This window comes from Acromyrmex echinatior, chromosome 10 (assembly GCF_024713525.1).
Source record: "Acromyrmex echinatior isolate Ae372 chromosome 10, ASM2471352v2, whole genome shotgun sequence".
Lineage (NCBI taxonomy): Eukaryota > Metazoa > Arthropoda > Insecta > Hymenoptera > Formicidae > Acromyrmex > Acromyrmex echinatior.
Window position 1 is genome coordinate 9,437,711 of NC_141861.1, and position 19,344 is coordinate 9,457,054.

The 19,344-nt window shown below is 32.0% G+C and overlaps 1 protein-coding gene across 1 annotated transcript in view; it reads right to left on the bottom strand.

Moving 5' to 3' along the window:
• The window catches only part of Cht7 (chitinase 7), a 28,638-nt gene extending 12,935 nt beyond the window's left edge, over positions 1-15,703 (bottom strand). Inside the window, exon 1 of the mRNA XM_011063337.2 lies at positions 14,836-15,703. Coding sequence (XP_011061639.1) covers positions 14,836-14,838 — 3 coding nt within the window. The 5' untranslated portion in view covers positions 14,839-15,703. The remainder of the gene's footprint in view (positions 1-14,835) is intronic.
• Positions 15,704-19,344: the final 3,641 nt, after the last annotated feature.

Consider the following 19,344-nt stretch of genomic DNA (forward strand, 5'->3'; position numbering starts at 1 on the left):
AACTCATTTCAACTCAATGTACACTTATAATTCCAAACACATTAATTAAGTTTCAGTAGTCATAATTAAGAAATTATATAAAATTAATGATTGGTATTTTTCTACATATCAAAAATATAATTTAAAAAAAGAATATGTATAATATAAATATATAAAGAATACGTGTTTTGTAAACAGTTATAAGAATATTTTTATTTATTATGTCTACATTTATGAGTGATTTTATAGCACAATTTAAATATGCTTTTTCTTTATAATATATTTTATAAATCAGACAGAAATTTTTTTATTACAAAATAAAATTATACTTTCTGCTACTATTTCATTTCCGTTACTATTTCATTATTATTTCACAAATAGTTGTGTATAATAAATATGTAAACATGATTTTGGATGGACTATTTGGATCGTGACGAGATCGACATAAAATAAATGTTGCGATTCAATAATTAAAAATTACCTAGATATAGATAAGATAAATCACACAAAAATGTATCTTAGATAAGATAAAGATGATTAATTTTATATTTAAAAAATAAAATTTAAAAAAATTTTATTTAGATAATTTTTAAGATAATTTTGTTTTTAAATAATTATTAGATAGTAAAACGATTTAGGATACAAAAACGCGATTTCATATTTTTATAAATCTTTATTTTTTAAGAACAAAAGTTCTTCGTCTGATAAACGATTTCTATATGGAATTAATATTTATTATCCACAACTAAAAAGGCGTTCTACTGGCGCTGATGATAATGATGTGTTATATTAAAACAAATTTGTTTGACATGTGGATTTGTTCGAAATTAAGAATATCTATTTCCTTAGATTTATTTTCTAAATATGAAAGTACTTCAATATTGCTTTGAATGACTGGTGCCGCACTAATCTCAATTTTTTTGGCTATATCACGAAAAAAAATCCTCATCACTATCATTACATAGTAACAATCTTAGGTAGTTTGAAAAAGATAACATTTCTTTTATCTAAGATAAGATAAGGATAATCTATATTCTTAATAATCCAGATAAAGCCATTTCTTCATCTAGATGATTATCTAGATAATTTTATCGAGATAACGAAAAACACTAAATAATACAAAAGGTTGAAATACACCATCAAGAATTAATACCGGATTCAATCCCCGTTATTCGTTGATTAGTATCTGAGATTGTTGTGAAAATCGTGTGAGGTTCGCATTACGTCGTGAATCGTCCTCGTTCCATCCGGTTTCGTTTGAGATTCGATGCGTTGATCATCGGATCATACACAGGATGTAGACGCAGGTCCTGTTGCTCGATTTTGCGGCAGATTCTAGATCAGTGGAACCGTCCATCCGTGAAAATTTCACTGACGTCTCTTTGCTTCTACACGCGGTTTTACATACGTACGTAAATGCGTACGCAGTTCAGGATTTTCGAAAGTTACTCGTCGTAAAGATATGACCCGTCTAATTGTTGATTCACCGCCAACGAGAGAAATCGATTCTCAGCGTCGCTTATTAAGAGGGAAATGCAATTATGCTGACGATTATGCACCGCGACCAGTCACAATGCGCGTTTTCCCTTTTGCTTGTCTCGCAGATGACAAAAAGCGTATTATTGCTGCTATTATTTTACTGTGTCTGTTTATCTACAATTTTTATTACAATAGAACGCGTTTATACAATTAATTGAGTGGTGTCAGTTAAATAAAAGTAGCAAAAAATAATATATCTTTCACTCAACAATGCGATAATAATAGTTTGCGATCTAGAATCAGTTTCTAATTAGCTAATAATTACAGTTAGCTAATTAAACCCGTAATGTTGCGTTCTGTTAAACATCATGTTTCAACATAAGAATTACATTTATTTGTCTGATTAAACTAGCAGAGTATCATGTTAAAAATTAGGTAATCCAGAATTTGACGCGTGAGTCATAAGATTTTGTACGCAATAATGGAAGCCGCGAAGTACCGTTGAGATGCAACGAATCCATTTCTACCGGTTTGTGCTGTGTTAGGCTTTCTTTTCAACCATGCCATGCTCGTTACATTTACCTGGTTTACACTCGAGCGCTCTCGTTCAGTTAGCTTCTCATACTCTTAAGTGCGATGCCCTTAACGATCGTACTGTAAATTTCATGTGACCTACTTAACATTTTGAATATTCTTCCCACGGCTCTAATCGCAGTTGCAAGTAAAATATCTGATACAATTATTTAACGTTATTGCGTATATTTGTAACAATTCAAATCTGTGAAATAAAACTATTCACGTATCTAATGATTGATGAAAATAATTAAAAAGAAGAAAATAGTACAGAAAACTTAAATCATCATTTCTTCATAAATAAAGTCTAATTTGAACTTCTAAAATTAATTTAAGAAACTTGATTTACAAATTTTAGTAAACATAATTTTTATTTATACTTATTTATATAATCCATTTGTTTTAAAAGTGTCACATGTGTCATTTTCTTACATTATTACGTTTTGACTTAAATGTTCCCTAATATTGTTCCCACATTTTATATAATTTTAATAGCAAATTTCTCTCGTAATAGCAACTTTCTGTTATATCTTAATATTGTTTTCCGTGGCGTCAAGCTTTCTTATTTCTGCTCGAATTCCGGAACGTTCTGAGCACATTCCTTATTGAATTACTGTCGTCGACCTCTCGCGCAGAATAGAAACGTTTCCGCCAACGTATAACATAAGCACGATACAGCTATTAATACGACTGCTTCATCAGCGATTGTAAATTCGAGCTATTTCATCTATGTGTTTGCCTCTTATTATTAGACTCCTCTAATTGATACTTTTAGTTTGATTGTATACAGTCAAAACACCCTTAAGTATGAAGCAAATGTAAAAGTAATTTATCGTATCTTATTCGTACATAGTTTTATGTAGTACTTTTATGAAATGTCATAAAGTCTCTTATTTTAAATAAAATGTCCTTATATATTTATTCAATTTGTCTTACGTGCCAATCATAATATATCATAATTTACCATAAACACTTGTAGTAACGCTCTTTTGCGTTTGATTGCATTTTAATGAAGCCTACATCCTTGGTAAGATCTATTTTTCCTTTCACGGAGATATATATATATATATATATATATATATATATATATAGATTGTAACCGCAAAAATTGAAAATTAAAAACTTTCATACTTATGTGATCCGTTTACATATCCTTCGTATTTCTTGGTCATTTTCAACTTTCAAGCGTTCCCGCTTGCTATCGAATTTCTAAGTCCCAAAGTGCATTCCACATCGAATTACTCTCGTCGAGACTGCGTCGTATCGATGTCGTATAGATTTCCGTCATGTGCTTCGCGGTTTCCCTTCTTCAAGCGTTCCACCGCGTTTTACCTCCTTTGTACGGCTCTCGAGAGCCTTGCGCTCCTTTTTACTCTTCGCGCTCTCCATTCTTTTTTACCGTGCCCGCCCCCGATATATTTTCCAACCTCGTTACATTACGTCGTTATGCTTTTTGCAATCGACTGATTAAAATTAGAGATTCAGAAGTGATTGAAATGTAGAAGGTATGCTAAAAGGATGAAATGGAAGAGATGACAGCCTTATCATTATACTTTCATTGACAAAGATCGTATATTCCTTTTTCTTTCTCTTCTTTTTTTCCATTTTCGCTTTTCTCTACATCTATTTAATACTAAATTCTTATAGATAATTATATTTCTCCTGAATAAAATCTCCCGTTTAACTGATCAAAATAAAAATCTCAGTGAGAAATTTACTGCTCGTGCAGTAAAATCGCCATTTATTGTTTTTCTTTTCCGGAAGAATCGAATAAGTTTAGTTATTAATATGTGTCTTTTTGTGAATTATAAAATAATTACACGTAAAAAACTTTTAATTATTGAAATAATATACAAAGAAGAGAATTCGTATACGTTGATTACAAAAATATATTAAAATCATTTTCGTAAATTGAGACAATATTGAAGATGTCGCTATTTGCATCGCACATAAATAATCAATAACAACTATTGAAATATCTTCAAATAAATGCATTACATTTTAACTGTTCTTATGTAGGTCTACAGAGATGACACAGTTACTGTTGTATAGAAGCAGGAATCGAGCGAAAGCTTATATTCACTCAATGTGTAAAGTCAAAACACGATTTTCAACTAACGCGTTTCTTCTTACCGGTTGTAAATAATTTTTTGTTGCAGAGATTTAGCGCTAGACTTTCTAGGCAGCGACTGCATATCTAACTCATAGTGGAATTCAAAGTCATGCATATTATTCCTCTGAAACGGCGTGTATACGCGCCGTTTCAGAATCATCACGTTATTTATTAAATATTATTTTATATGCCAATTTTGAAACTAGTGTTTTGTTAAAAGAATATTGCGACAGATTATATTATTTATAATTAATTTTGATTGAATAATATTTAAAAAAAATTCATCTAACTTCAATGGAAATAAAGGAAAAGTCTTCTCAGTAAAACTCTCAGTTAAATTGAAATGTAAACGTTGCTTATTTAATTCAAATCTTTTTAGAAGTGACATTCAATAATCTTGTAATTATTACACAGTATTTTATTAAAGCAAGCACCGTTTCTCAGTAGATATTTAAAAGAACGTCTAGTGGTTATGGATAAGAGAGCGTTTTTCTCTAATCTTTCCAAGGATTGTCTAAGAAAGAAAAATAATTAAGTTATTGCATTATGTATTCTTCCTTATGAAGGATTGTCTGCCCTTGCTCTGTATATTACGATCCGTGTAAACATGCAAATTACAGAATTTTATGCGGACTTGCCGACATCCTTATACACACGTATCTTTGTACGATGTTTCATCGATATCAATGGCACTGTTTCGCATCTGCGAAAACGCGACGACTAAACAATAAATCTTTCGTGTCGGCGGCAATAATATCAGAGTGTGAGTCGCGAAGAGAATGGCGAAGGTCTGCGACAATTAAATGTAAATCGTCGCCTGATTTGTTAGGATGACAGAACATCGAGCCGTTCATGGTGTTTTACAATCGCGCCGAGCAATAATTCTCGTCGCGTCAAGCTGATTATGAAAACTTGAAAGGCGAGGCTCTCGCCGCTGCTACGGCGTATACATACCCGTTGTATTAACGGTAATTTGCGCGCTGCACGCTGATGTAATAATTATTAGAAGTGCCATACACGAGAAGCGTACCCTAATGATACTCTTCTTCTTTTTATTGCGACCTTAGAACACTCACCTTCAATTTTCATTTCGGCGTGCAATGTCGTGCGGTTTATAACTATGACTTATTATGAATTATTATGTTTCTTTATATTGTATATGTGTGCGTGTGTGTGTGTGTGTGTGTGTGTGTGAGTGTGTGTGTGTGTGTGTGAGTGTGTGTGTGTGTGTATATATATATATATACATACATATCAGCGCATTTATAGTCATACTGAGGTTGACAACTGTGTATCTTATACTTTTTATAATTTTATATCTTATAATTTCACAGCTTTGTTAGAGTCCTTATTCATTATATAAAATTGCCTGATGTCTGGCACAGTACGTACTCTTTTGTAAAAATTATTTAAAAAATGTATAATAAGAGTTTAAAAGATAATTTAAAAGACTGATGATATTCATTAAACTGTAATCTAGACTGCTATACAAATACATCAAATAAGTATTAAGGATATATATATAATAATATTTTCATATAAAATCCAATACATATAAAAATATTATTCAGTACCAAGATTTAGCCTTGACCGTATTTATTCTTTCTTTATTTATTTATGATTCATTAAACTAATGTGGCTGGAGAAAAATCTAATCAATATAAATAAAAAATTAATCTTTTTAGAGATAAAAATATTTTATGTTAATAATCTAGGTAAGTTGTTTGTATTTTTGCATAAAATTATATACTTTTTTTTTATTAAATCGTGATTTCTCTCGTTGTTCTACCTGTAAAATTTAAAAATTTATAAAAGTATTAAAATGATCGAAAAGCTAGATATTATATTTTATTTAACAATTCTAACAATATTCTTTGTTAATATTACATCTATTTAATACGACTAAATTATTATTTTTAGATAAGTAGAATTTTTTTATGCGTGAAAGCTCTCTCGCGATGAAATAATTAATTATTTGTAACTTAATTAAGCGAAATTCGAAACGAGGTCACAGCTATCTAATTTGCACATTTGGAATTTGAACTGCAAACCAGTTCATGCTTAATTAGCGATAATCTCAGTATCTGTCGATCCCTTCTACTTTCACTTAAATTTAAATTTTATGTACAGTGCAATTTTTTAAATTATAAAATGGGGTTGCAGATTTATTAGCTAATAATTAGTGTTTAACCTAAAAACAAGTGAAAGTTTGACCCATGACAAATAAAACTATTTATGTTTGCATTAACTTTGTTAAGAATTATTACTAACTATCCGCTTCTATCATGCAATTATATTGCATGTTCTTTACAATCACATATTATATTACGTCAAGTAAATTTTTTAAATTCAGTTAATAGCTACAAAAAATAGTCACAGAATGTTTTATCATTAAAATTTATTCAAATTTCATTGCTATAAACATTGCTATTCACAATTTGAATATTATAAGAAATAACAAATGTACATAATACAACGAGATAAATAATTTATACTGAATTATACGATTAAACGGAATAGAGCTGTTATCAAATTACAATAATTATAAACATCTTGCATTATGTAAGATACATATTGATGTCTCTTGTAACTACATCATGTAAATATACGTCGTAATATTTTTTATTGTATTCGCATACAATTGTCCGTCTTTTTTTACATGATTTCTTCATCCTCTGGTTTACTGCTCACTCTATCGTATAATTAGAACGCGAGAATCACCGTGCAATCACATCGGCGTAATACAGTCGATAATACCATGTCTGTCAACCGATGTAACAATATAAATTATGGGCACGCGTTAAATTTTTTATACGAAGGAAATTGCACTCATTAACAGCCAATTAACGTTTAACCCGGAGTTCAGGTGAAAGTGCGACGGAAAAAAAGAAACTATCTATTATTCTTCTAATCATTTCCGTTAGTTCGTACGTTCAGTGGTTACGCCAAACTTTCCCAAAGTACAATCTATATTCTTAACATTTCTCACGGTTCAACAATTTATTCCCCGTTTTTTCTCCCAGAAACTTTCCAATTAAACGGTATTCCGCTGATGTGCTAAAATCCCAAAGCATTTAAGCGTTACTTCTAATCAAATTTTTTTTCTAATAAAATAGAGTAGTTATAAAATTTATACAATTATATAAAAAATATATATTCTTTTAGATTTCAAATATTTCCGAGATAAGGCACACAGAATCAGAATAAAATTATCTTCTCCTTTTGTTAATTCAACAAATTATTAATTATAAATTATTTCCAGCTTGCATATATAAAAAATGTAGCATTGCAAATGTAGTTGTACTTATCAAGTTCTTATTTAATTTATATGAATCATTATTAATAAATTAATGTAATAAAAACAATAAGAATCGGACCGTATACATGAAATTTATTAAATAGGAAATAAAAAATCCTTTTAGACCATAACGATCTCTAAACTAGGATCTTTTTAATACTTAACTAATTTAAAGTAGAATTAGTATAGGTTACATATGTACATACATGTATACTGTATTGTTAAACTTTTTTGCAATAAATAAATTTATTTATAGATTTCTATCATATTAAGATCTCTCTGATAGATGCTTATTGAGCAAAAATTTAATTGTGATATTATTTCGGTAATTTAGCTGCGTTTTAAGCCTGGAAAAATTTCGGTGCATAATACAAATGACTATAATATGATATGTGTATGCACATATAGTATATATTAATTAACTGTAATTAGCATTAAAAAGCATTAAAAAGATCCTAGTTTAGATCGTTATGATCAAGATTTCCTATTTCTTATTTTTTAATGAGTTTAATAAAGTTTGTTTATACATATACAACATAAATTGTAATATCACGTTAGGGAGATTATTATTCATTAATATTTTTATCTGAAGTAATTTCTTTCTTGTTTAACTGATTTTTTTTTTAGTTAAAGTGAAATGATAATTGAAATAATTAAGTCGATTAAGAACAGAAATGTTAAATAAATTATTATTTGGATTTTTTTGCACGTCTTCATCGTAATTGCATTTTGCTTAGCGATGCAGTGCTTGCATCTGTAATATTCTGCATGCGATTTCGCTGCTTTTTCATTCTGTTTGCGGAACTTCTCTAATTGCTCGCTCGTGGCTCATTATCACATCTTATTAGAATAAAAATGCATTGTTTCACAATGCATTAACGTAATTATTCACTTATCAGTTAAAGATTGATCTTCCTTTCTCATCTCATAATTTGCCCACAGAATGATTGCAATTCTATGTCTTGCGACTTGAAACAACAGGCTATTTTTATTTTCCCATGAATAAAGCGTATAAAATAAGTGTTTGTACTAATATGTGTTTGTGTAACATTTATATAGAGTGTCTTCAAGTATCGAGATCTCATATCTTGTAATAAGACAAATATTTGGAATAAGTATAACCATAGTTAGAATATTTTTGTATATGTTTAATACATTTTTTCCATATTACTAAACTGACACGTATATTGCTTTGCAATAAATGGTGCAATGATGATATAAATTACATAAATTGACAAATCAAAGAACATATTAGTTTGTTGTAATTATTTCATATCATATATAATATAATTTTTGCATAGTTATTTTGTATAAGATTGTTGAAGATATTTTGTACAAGATGTTCAGATCTTCTTCCTCGTAAAATTGCAAAAAAACGTAATAAAATACTGAACTTAATATTAAGTATTTTCCCGTAAGATTTTCAAGGGATAAACATTTTTACTATAAATAGATCTTTGTAAATGGCGTATAATATTCGTTATTCCATGCGCAAGGTTCACGACGCGATGCTGTGAGAATAATGAAGAAAACAACGCCTGGAAAGGCGCGGTACATTGAGCAACTTAAAAAAACAGCACGTAGCGACGAATTTCACTTTCCAAGTTAATTAACCTTGAATGACGTATGAGATATCAATCTACGTATGGTACTTTCGTAAGAAAATTCATTCAAATATACTCAATTTCTTCTTTTCCATAGATCAATTTAGAAAACGTCAATGTGCGAATTAAATATTTTTCGAGCAACTTTATCGTGTTTTTTATCGATTAAAGCCAATCGTTTCTTTACATGAAATTCACATATCGTGTTGGTAAATATTCAGAAGATTTCTTGTTTCGCATACGTTTAAAAAATTAGCAATACTTTCAATGCTAAAAAAAAAAGTCGCAATCAGTTGCTATCCTTCGGACACTACTACTTTTTGAAAAGATCTTTATCCTCCACATTTCTAAAATATTCTAAACATTCTCCACCGTCAATTCCCTTCGCCATTCTTGAACGCTGCGATGTAAACAGCTTTGCTATCTCGAGGATCCTAGTTTCAGAATCACGCCGGCGGTAATCTACACAATACACGGTGTGCTAGGACTTATATAAAGACAACCTGTTAAACACGTTGCGCCTTGACGCTTTTTAACCTGGAAACAATCCAGTACCGAGCAAAAAACCCTCTTTTATCGAAGCAAACCCGATGGTCAATTCACCGCCGTGTGTCGTAGCGATGGGATCGAAACTTTCGCCGATATGCCGAGACTTCAAACGAAAACGTCTCATAAAAACTATATCTATTATATAAATACAATTCTTCAGCGAATCAATATTGTGCACTAATATATTCAACCTTGAACAGAACTAATCATTATGCATTCATATAATAATCACTTAATGCGAATTCGGCTAGTTATAAAAAGATGTAGATAGGTAGAATCATAAATGTACTTTCGACTTATGAAAGTTATACTTTGTTGTTATTCCTTATAATTAATTAGCTAGTTTGAGAGCGGAACCGATTTGTTTTAAAGTTGCAAGCCAGCGTGGCGTCGCGTCACGTCGGTCCGCACTTCTCGGTCACTATACGCACTTTTCGATGCGTGCGTATCGATTCGTTTCCAGGCTACGCACGTTCGCAAACCGTTTTCACCTGACTTCCGCCGGAGGGGCTTTCGGTAGTCCCCGCAATTGTCGCGCGCTTATGAAACTTCCACTGGTTTCCTGCTACGGGACATATTGCTGATTTGTGAAGACAACTTATCGACTTCCTACCTCTTTTCCTACTCGACGTCAATCACAAGAATTGCGATGACTTGCTGTTAACAAAATTAAATTTTCACAGCTGCATATAATTATATGCATGCGACTATTTCCAATAGTTCTTTGGCGCTTAATTTTTGTGACTCGATTATTTTATTCTAATTTTATTCCATCATTTACGAAATTATCTGATAGATGTAAAATAATCTATATATTTCGCTGTTCCATTTGATTTTTAGCGTTTTGTTTAATTTTGATAAAACAGACCGCAAGATGTTCTTACTAACAAATTTTTAAGTAATCAATCCGCATAGATTTTCTCCTTGAATACTTTATGCTAATAAGAAGTTTACAATTAGGATTTCGTTTTCTTTAGGCAGAGATATAAGTATGTAGGTTACGTTGGAAAGCAGCAGAGTTGAACGTTGCGAGCTGCGTAATTGAACCGCCGTTTCCATGCCGTTTTATACCTTTTCTCTCATAGTAGATATTATTGTTCTACTTGTCATTGTAATTCCGTTATTATCACGAAGGTCTCTTATTTTCCTAATTTTAGAGAAGCGAGTGGACGTTCTTTTATTCTGCGTTAAAGCTATCGTTTCTCGTATTTTCTATTTAATAACAAATCATTCCGACTAGAAATTTAAATTAAATAATAAAATCTTAACTTCTGTTTTGATAATGTAAGAGAAAATATTCTTTGCACCTGCATAAATATTTCTTTTCACAACTAATACATTTCAATTTGACGTGTTACTTTCTTTCCTCTTTGTGTTCTCTCGCTCTTATCTTTTATAATCCTTTCTAGAATATTTTTCTTCGTTTTTCCAATATCGGTTCGGTTCCATACATCGTCCTTTCACTTCCATCGGATTTTATCTGTTATGCGCACTGGCGCTTATGAAATTTTCACTCGTGAAAAACGCCTGTGCAGAAAAATACAGCAAGTCGTATACTACGTGGATGGCCTGAATTCCCTTCCTTTTTTTCATATCCTTGCGCTAACATTCAATGCAACTTTATATTCTCGAGACATTGTCTATGCTTGTCCTCTCACCTCACTTCCGGCGGAAACGATCTCAAACTCTGCACGCGTGTTCGCAGCATAGACTTTATCTACTGAAGAAAAAGTTAAAGGAATAAAAAAAGAGAAAAGATTGGTAGTTGCGCATATTTTTGTAATAGTGACTTTTATTTCAATAATATCTGAATAACGAGTTTCTTGAATGTTAATTCAGGAATATTTTCACAAAAAATGTGTGAATTGTAAAATATTATTTTTATAGGTGTAAAAATACCGCACGTGATCGTTTACGTAAAAAAATCAAGCAAATATTTTTGACTTAATAATAAACAGAGATCTAAAAGATACTTTTTCTTTAATAAAGGATTAAAATAATCGCGTTTATCTCGAGATGCAAGAATTTTTCAGAATATTTACAGCTTTGTCGATTACACGTTGACATGTTAAGCACTCATTTTCACAATTTTCTTCTAAAACTGAAAAACTATTTTATACATTATCGTTACTTTCTTCTTAATATTAGAGACTTTTTGTAATACCGTTTATCCAGATCACATTATCTTTTTCTTAACAACTTAATTAAGAAAAAGATAACGTGACTTTAGCGTTCACCGTATTTGGATCCACGTTATTGCAAAAACTACTCTGATGTCGTTTCAAGCATCCGTTTAGATTCGACATCGATAATTTGACATAAATGGCACCATAACCCTGCAGAAAAGAATTGCGATAGAAAGCCGGTAGAATCCAGTCAAATTTCCATCAAAGCCCACCTCGGAGTTGTGATACCTGCGTGTACGTTCACTCGCCGAATCGTTGACGGTACGAAACGGTATTTGTGTTGCTTGGTTCTTTATGTCGGAATTAAATTGTATTTTACACCGCCGGCGATTTCGCACGTACTAGGTTTCCCGCATTCCCGGCTGTTACGTAGCGAAATAATTTTCTGGAGGGATTTCGCCGAATCTGCTATCTCTCGGATCTGCATACCAATATCGCGCGTGCCTGCAGCGCGCAACAAAACGCCTTGTATTTAAAATAGTTCTTGCTGCGAGGTGAGCAACATTACTCCGTGTCGCTTAAGAGTCAGTTCAACGTTCGATAACTAAGTATATTAATGTTACTTGGCGTCGTGTGTCTACGTGCTCGAGACAAATAAAAAACACGAGCGTTCAATAAGGTTGATAATAATATTACCGTGACTATCTTATAAGAAAACTTTCCACTAGATTCTTAAATTTCATTCCACTAAGAAATCTACCTGTATCTCGCATATATCTCAAAATATCCGAAACGATTTCAGAATATAAGCAGGGCATCGCCGTAATAACGGAGGAGTGAATGTCAAAGTGCTGCGACGGCAAAATGTTGTAAAACTTGATTCTCAGAAGGATTTCACCGATGGATATAACAGAAAAAAAAAATAAGTCTGTTCCTTATTCTTTCCTTACCGTTATACCGGTTAGTCACGATTAGCGATGCTCATTAATAATTCAGCGCAATCCATTGCATCCCGTGATCGCTACGAGCGAATTTCAAATCGTATAAGATATTCCTCTCAAGAATAAATAATAGGAACAATCAGACCATGAAATATATTCAACGCACCACTTTGTTGCAATCTTGTAAATAAAACTAACGCGTTCCTAGAGGAATTGTTTACTTAGTTTACAAGTTTCCGCAGCAATTTCATTTATCGTTAACATCATACGTTACTTGTAGGACGCTTAACTCGATACCTCGGGGCGTGGCAGGATGAAATAGAAAGTTGCAATGTGTACGACAAATCTCTAGCTCCAGCAATTGCAAAACGATATTTTAAAGTCTTTATTACAAAAAAATATGCGAAGCTTTATACACATATTAATATCAATATGACTTAACCAGGTAAATCGTTTAACTTAGCTCGAAGCAATGAAAGGAATTTAATTCGATATTCATTTGAGTTCACTGGAAATGATGAAAAGTGAACAGCGAAAAAGTTCTCCAATTCAATTACGCAGACTCTCGCAGATTTGCACTTTCGCAACGCGCGAACAGGTGCATCCTGTTTAATATAACAGTACGTAAAGTAAGTCGAACGAAATTGCGATAAGATATGTATGTATTCATTTTTTATGCATTCATTCGCATATATCATCCATAGCAAAGAGATCCGCCTACGCGCGTCACGCCATCATGATTTCGATGCCGTTTGGCAAGGATTTATATCATTATAAAAAAAAAAAAAAAATACATCGACGAGGTCGTCGCACGACGAAAGTGAGAGGACTCGCAGGTAAACCCGGAAGGACAGAACGAATTCTCGGTTCTCCACCGAAAGTCCTGATGGTGTGTGTGTGTATGTGTGTGCAGTACGAACACACAGACACCTGTCGCAGAATTATTACTACAACCGCCATTATACTTATATCGTTATTATATGGTGGATAATTTTTATGTGAATGACGCGATCCACTTAAAAGATTAAGTAGCGATGTTTATCACTGTAATACGTTTGAACTAATTCCAATTGTATCTAATAATTAATCATCACCTTAGGATACCAATGTCCAACACAGCGCGTTTTCGATATTTTTATTTACTTAATTTTTTTAAATTCTTATGTTAATTAATTAATTAATTATTGCTGTCAGATAAATATAACTTTGTTATTTATTTAAAGTTACTGACAATTGTAATAAATGTATAATTATAAGTTAAAATTAGAAATTTATAATATTTATTACAACGGAGACATTGCAATCATCAATAAAAATTTTATTCATTATTTTATTCACAATGAGTTTAATAAATCAGCAATTTTCACTGATACAAACGTTCACCGATTTCACATTCATTATTTAGATTCAGAGCAGGCGAAAGTATCGCCGATGATTTAAATATATATTCAAATATTATAGTGAACGCACAATTGATCTACTAAATCAACGCTCTAATAAATGACACAGTCCAACGGTCGCGATCTCACTCGACCGTCTAATTTTACACTCGTAACGAACTTTTTTCGGGACCGGTTCCATGGTGGTCTCGCATAAATTCATGCGTGATGTAATAACTCCGTCGTGTAAAAAGACTGTTCGGAAACGTAGTTGCGTGGAAAAGAAAAATACACGGAACATCCAATTACAAATATCTCTTCGTTCGCGGCAACATGATTTTAATGGTCTTTTTACCGAACGTGCATATCACGAAATTGGAGCAAATCATTTGGACAATCTCTTTCTTTCTTTATCGAAGATTTCTGATAGATCTGGGTGATATCGCCAACCGTGAAACTATCTCTTGCTTAATACACGCAAATTGGTGTATAAATAATATTGGCTAAAAAAATACTGCGTCTAATTGACAAAAAAATCTTTCAAAAATTAACATAATTTAATTACATGATTATTTTGTAAATAATTATTAAATAAAATAAATTTTTGTCGATTACGATTAGTAACTTTCTGTTTATATAATTTAATAATTATAAAAGAAACATAGCAATAATAATTTTACGCTTCCTAACTTGGGTTATATTATATAAAAGACGCCATAATATAACAATAAAAATGGAAATATATATTTATATATATAACACTTGATAAGTCAACGTAACAAAATTAAACTCACCATAATTGTTCCAATTATTCAAAACAACAACAATAATATCGGTCCGTGACTCGTAGCACCGTGCGAGAAAAGATCTTTCGGGCAATTTATTAATGGAAAAACAATACAAACGGAAAGAAAACTCAACAACGCGAGAATTGCCGGCAGATCAGAAAAAGAGAAAAAAAGGATCTCGATTATTGATACGGATCAATGATCGAGGATCCGCCGCCGCATGATCGGGGAACTGTCACTGACAGTAGTTCGGGAAACACTGACTGGTGTGGCGAACAAGCCTGCTGTCATTCTCTCTCTCTCTCTCTCTCTCTCTCTCTCTCTCTCTCTCTCGATCATTTACTCTCTTTCATTTTCCCTCTCTCTAGACATATTGCTCTCTTAGTCTCTCTTTCTCTTTCTCCCTCCCCCTTCTCTCTTTTTGCCAACCTCCCTCTTTTTAAACGGAGAGTACACTCTCTCTTCCTTGCACTCTCTGTATAATTTCGCAGCGCACCTCTAGACGGCGGCGACGACAAAGATATCGCAGCGATAATACAAAAGCGATGATAACGTCTGCGACAAAAACGTTGACACGTATTAACGCTTTTGGTGCGACAACGATGGCAATTAAAGCCGCCTTTCATTTTGCGAATAGTAAATGTTAGTACACGCTATAGCTGAAATCGATCGTGCGAGATAACGTGAAAAATCGGCGTTGGCAAAAGCATTGGACTTCGCCGGGGGGATAATTATATATCGGTCGGTTTATTGTCCTAATCATTCTTGCTATCCATTTATATTGCCGTATTTTTCGGCATTCAAACGAGAAACATCGAGAAACTCGAGCTATTGCGACTTTAATTTACAATACGATCGAAGCTAGACTGTAGAAATTTTTCCCAGATAATTTATAGATTTGTTTAAAAATGTTTACTTGATTATTTGATGGCAAAAATTAGAATAATAATTTTTAATATTATTATAAGAATTTTAAGACTATTTTTTAATTATATTTGAATGTGTTTCGTGTAATGCCAATCATAATAATCGGCACAATTGTTTAAACCACGTGTCTTTGGATAATAAAATATTCATAAAAAGAACGTAAAATAACATTGTATAAATACAACTTTTACATAATTGCGTTAATTGTTGAAAGATAAGTACATCATAACAATACATCAGTATTAATTAAATCTATTTCTCCCTTATATTACATAAATATATATTAACATAATTATAGTAATTATTGCAAAATGATAAATATATAGAGAAATATGTGACATTTCCGCGATTATTTAAGACGCGATATCAATCAGTGAGAAAGCGGAACAAAAAAACTAGATAATATGATAAAAATGTCGATGAACTTCGTCACTGTGTGACACAAATGCATTTCAATGTAAAGCATAACGACTGCATAATACGACTGGTATAGACACGTAATCGATCGGTTATTTATGTTGCAACACTTCATATAATTGGGGAAATGTTCCAGTAAATTGTCGACGGTGATCGTGTGATTATTCTATATCGGTCGCGCATGATGCGATAGGTAATCCAGATAGGTAATCCATATGGTATCCATATGCAGCATTTACCAGCGTAAATAATCTAGAGTGATTCAGATTGACTTACTGCGATAAGAAGATTTCAAGCGATGGATTCAAAACGTCGTGACTATTTCAAACATCTGACGAAAATCTCAATTAATTTTATAAATTATCCGATTATTTACCTTATCCTTTTCTGTGCATTTTATTGTTTTTTAAAGTAAAATAAAAATCTATTATTAATAAATTATGTTGTTCATAATGTAACATATAATAAGACTTTTAAATTACAATATATAAGCAAATGCATCATATAAGGAAGAAACCTATGCTTAATAAGTTTCCGTATAGGTTCTTGATTACTGATCTGCTTTGATCGTATCGTTCTAATTATCTATTCGAAAAATCCAGTTTAATTAAGACTGAAGGTTTTAGACTTCCGCTGAGAAAAGAAACAGCAGTAAATCACTTTCAAAATAAGTACATTTTTTCCTAATGTCAATTTCGAAGACGCGATACAAATGCATGCATACATTGCTAATGAACGATTCATTTTAAACATTTTAATATTATATTTATGTTTTTTCGTCATTCTGTACACAACGTTATTTATAATAATTGATCACAGATTTCAAAACCTTAAAGCATACATAATGCTCGTGTGCTTCAAGTCTTTTTTCGAGATTTAACTTATAATCATTCATGTCGAAACACATCTCAATCAAATATGAAACATTAAGGATGTATTAGGTACATGGTGACTGCAAAAAAATTACTGGAATTGGAAATTTATATTTTTCATATAAAAATGTATATTATATGTTTTTCCATATTTTTTTAAATTTGTGTTAATGTACAGAGTGTAACTGAAATAACGCCCACTAATCATATAGTGCTATTCCTAATAAAAAACTGAGACAAAAAGTCCTCTATCATTTTGCAATTTTCGCATTATTTTTTTTAGTTATGAGTAAAATGTCTAAAATCGACGCATAAGACAGCTTTAAAATATTTTTAAGAGTTCTTTAAAAAAAAATCTTCAAAATATTTCATAAAGAACACGAAAAGACATCTTAAAATTGTCTTATACATCGATTTTATCCATTTATTCGACAAATGCGAAAGTTGCAAAATGATACAGGACTTTTCGACTCAGTTTTTTATTAGGTATCGTACGATTAGTGGACGTTATTTCAGTTACACCCTGAAGAATACATCGGACATCCTTAATTACTATACATATATACGCTACAATTCTCGCGACTGCGAATGCTGTCTTCCTACGTTAAATCATTTTGCAAATAAATCGCACTTAACGACTCCTAGGAAGAGGAATCCTAATTCATGTCGCTGTCGTGGAGACACATACCGTCTGTTGATTCTTAGATCTCGTTTAAGAGGCGAAAGTGAGTCTTGCGATTCTTCCTTTTGCGGGCCATGTTCGCTTTTCATTTCCTTTTTTCTCCTTTTTTTCTCCTGACCATCTTCGCTGTTTATGCCAGTGTAAGAATGTTAATACCTCGTTCGTATGAAAATACCTTCGCTGTTCCTTTCTCTCCGCCGTCAGGCGATTCTAACGATCTAAGTATCTGCATAATTAACGTTATAGAGAAATATAAATTGCTCGGACAGCGCTGCAATTTGTCGAAATAGTCGTTACTCTCCCCCCCCTCCTTTTCCCTTAAACCTCGGCGTTCGCGGTTATAATAAGCGCTACTATCGGGTTTCGAAAATTACTTCTCCGCAGGGAGGAGGGGGGTTTATTTGTTATACGTTATATTCTTCTATGTTCCTTTCCGCATGTCAATGCGGATTACCCAATACTCTAGTGACTGGAAACCCCTGATTTCATGACGCGATTATGGTGCGCAACAAATTGGAGGCTTCTTCTATCGTTTAAATGAGATTTTATATAAGGCAATTTCGATAGATTCTTAAGAGACGGCCGAACCCAACCGGGCAAAACATCGCGAACGTATCAAGTGCCGTCTCTAAAGCCCATAACTTTCGGAACGTGGTTTTGTTCGTGGTTTCACGTAGCTCTCACTCACGCTGCAGGTTTTGTGTTATATGAAACAAGAGTAGTTATAACACAGTTTGTTTAAAATTACTTTGGATATTGTGTTACGAAATTGAAACTAGCAACAACACGCTGTACCAACGAACCTGAAAAAAAAATCAAATCGTAATCAGCTCATCTTAAGACTTGATTAAAAATAATGTCTGAAAATAAGTTTTCGAAACATTTATATTATACGTATGTAGATATCTGTCGTTTATTATTATAAATGAAAGTTATGTGTGTATTTTACTTAAATAATTCTAGTAAGAAACGAAACGAACTTTTCATAGAAAGCGTAAAGAATTTACCAAATCAAACTCCATGCGTTTACTAATTTATTCGTTCCAACTTTATTTTTGCAATATTATGTCATCACATTTTATCTTTCACATACATAAAAATTATCTTAATAGATTTACGATTTCTATAAATAATAATAAATGTATTTTCCATACAAAATTGTCTCACAAGTTAGTAATATCTTCGTAAATTGAAGTATTATCGTTTTTTGTATAACAGTAATAATTATCAAAATGTTACATGGTTTATATTTCACTGATTCGAATATAAAAATAGCAATATGATATAGAACATTTTGTTTTATTTATATATATATATACGTAAATAAGAAATTAAAACGCGAAAAATTTTTAGCAATTGCAGAATCTCATGCACGTATTAGTAGCAGAATATTTTGTTGTATCTTAAACAGATTAATTAGAAACGAAAGCAAAGTGTAGTGATTTTCCAGAATTTCGCAAGCATATCATGAATGTCAGTAGAAACGCCTAACAACTAGTCAGACGACAACGAGGATAAAAGAGAAAAAGAAAAAGAGAACCGAATGCAACACTGTAGCGCGATTTTAGTCGAATTAAATTGAAGATTCAATCGAGAACTTGTGTAACGTTCTACCGC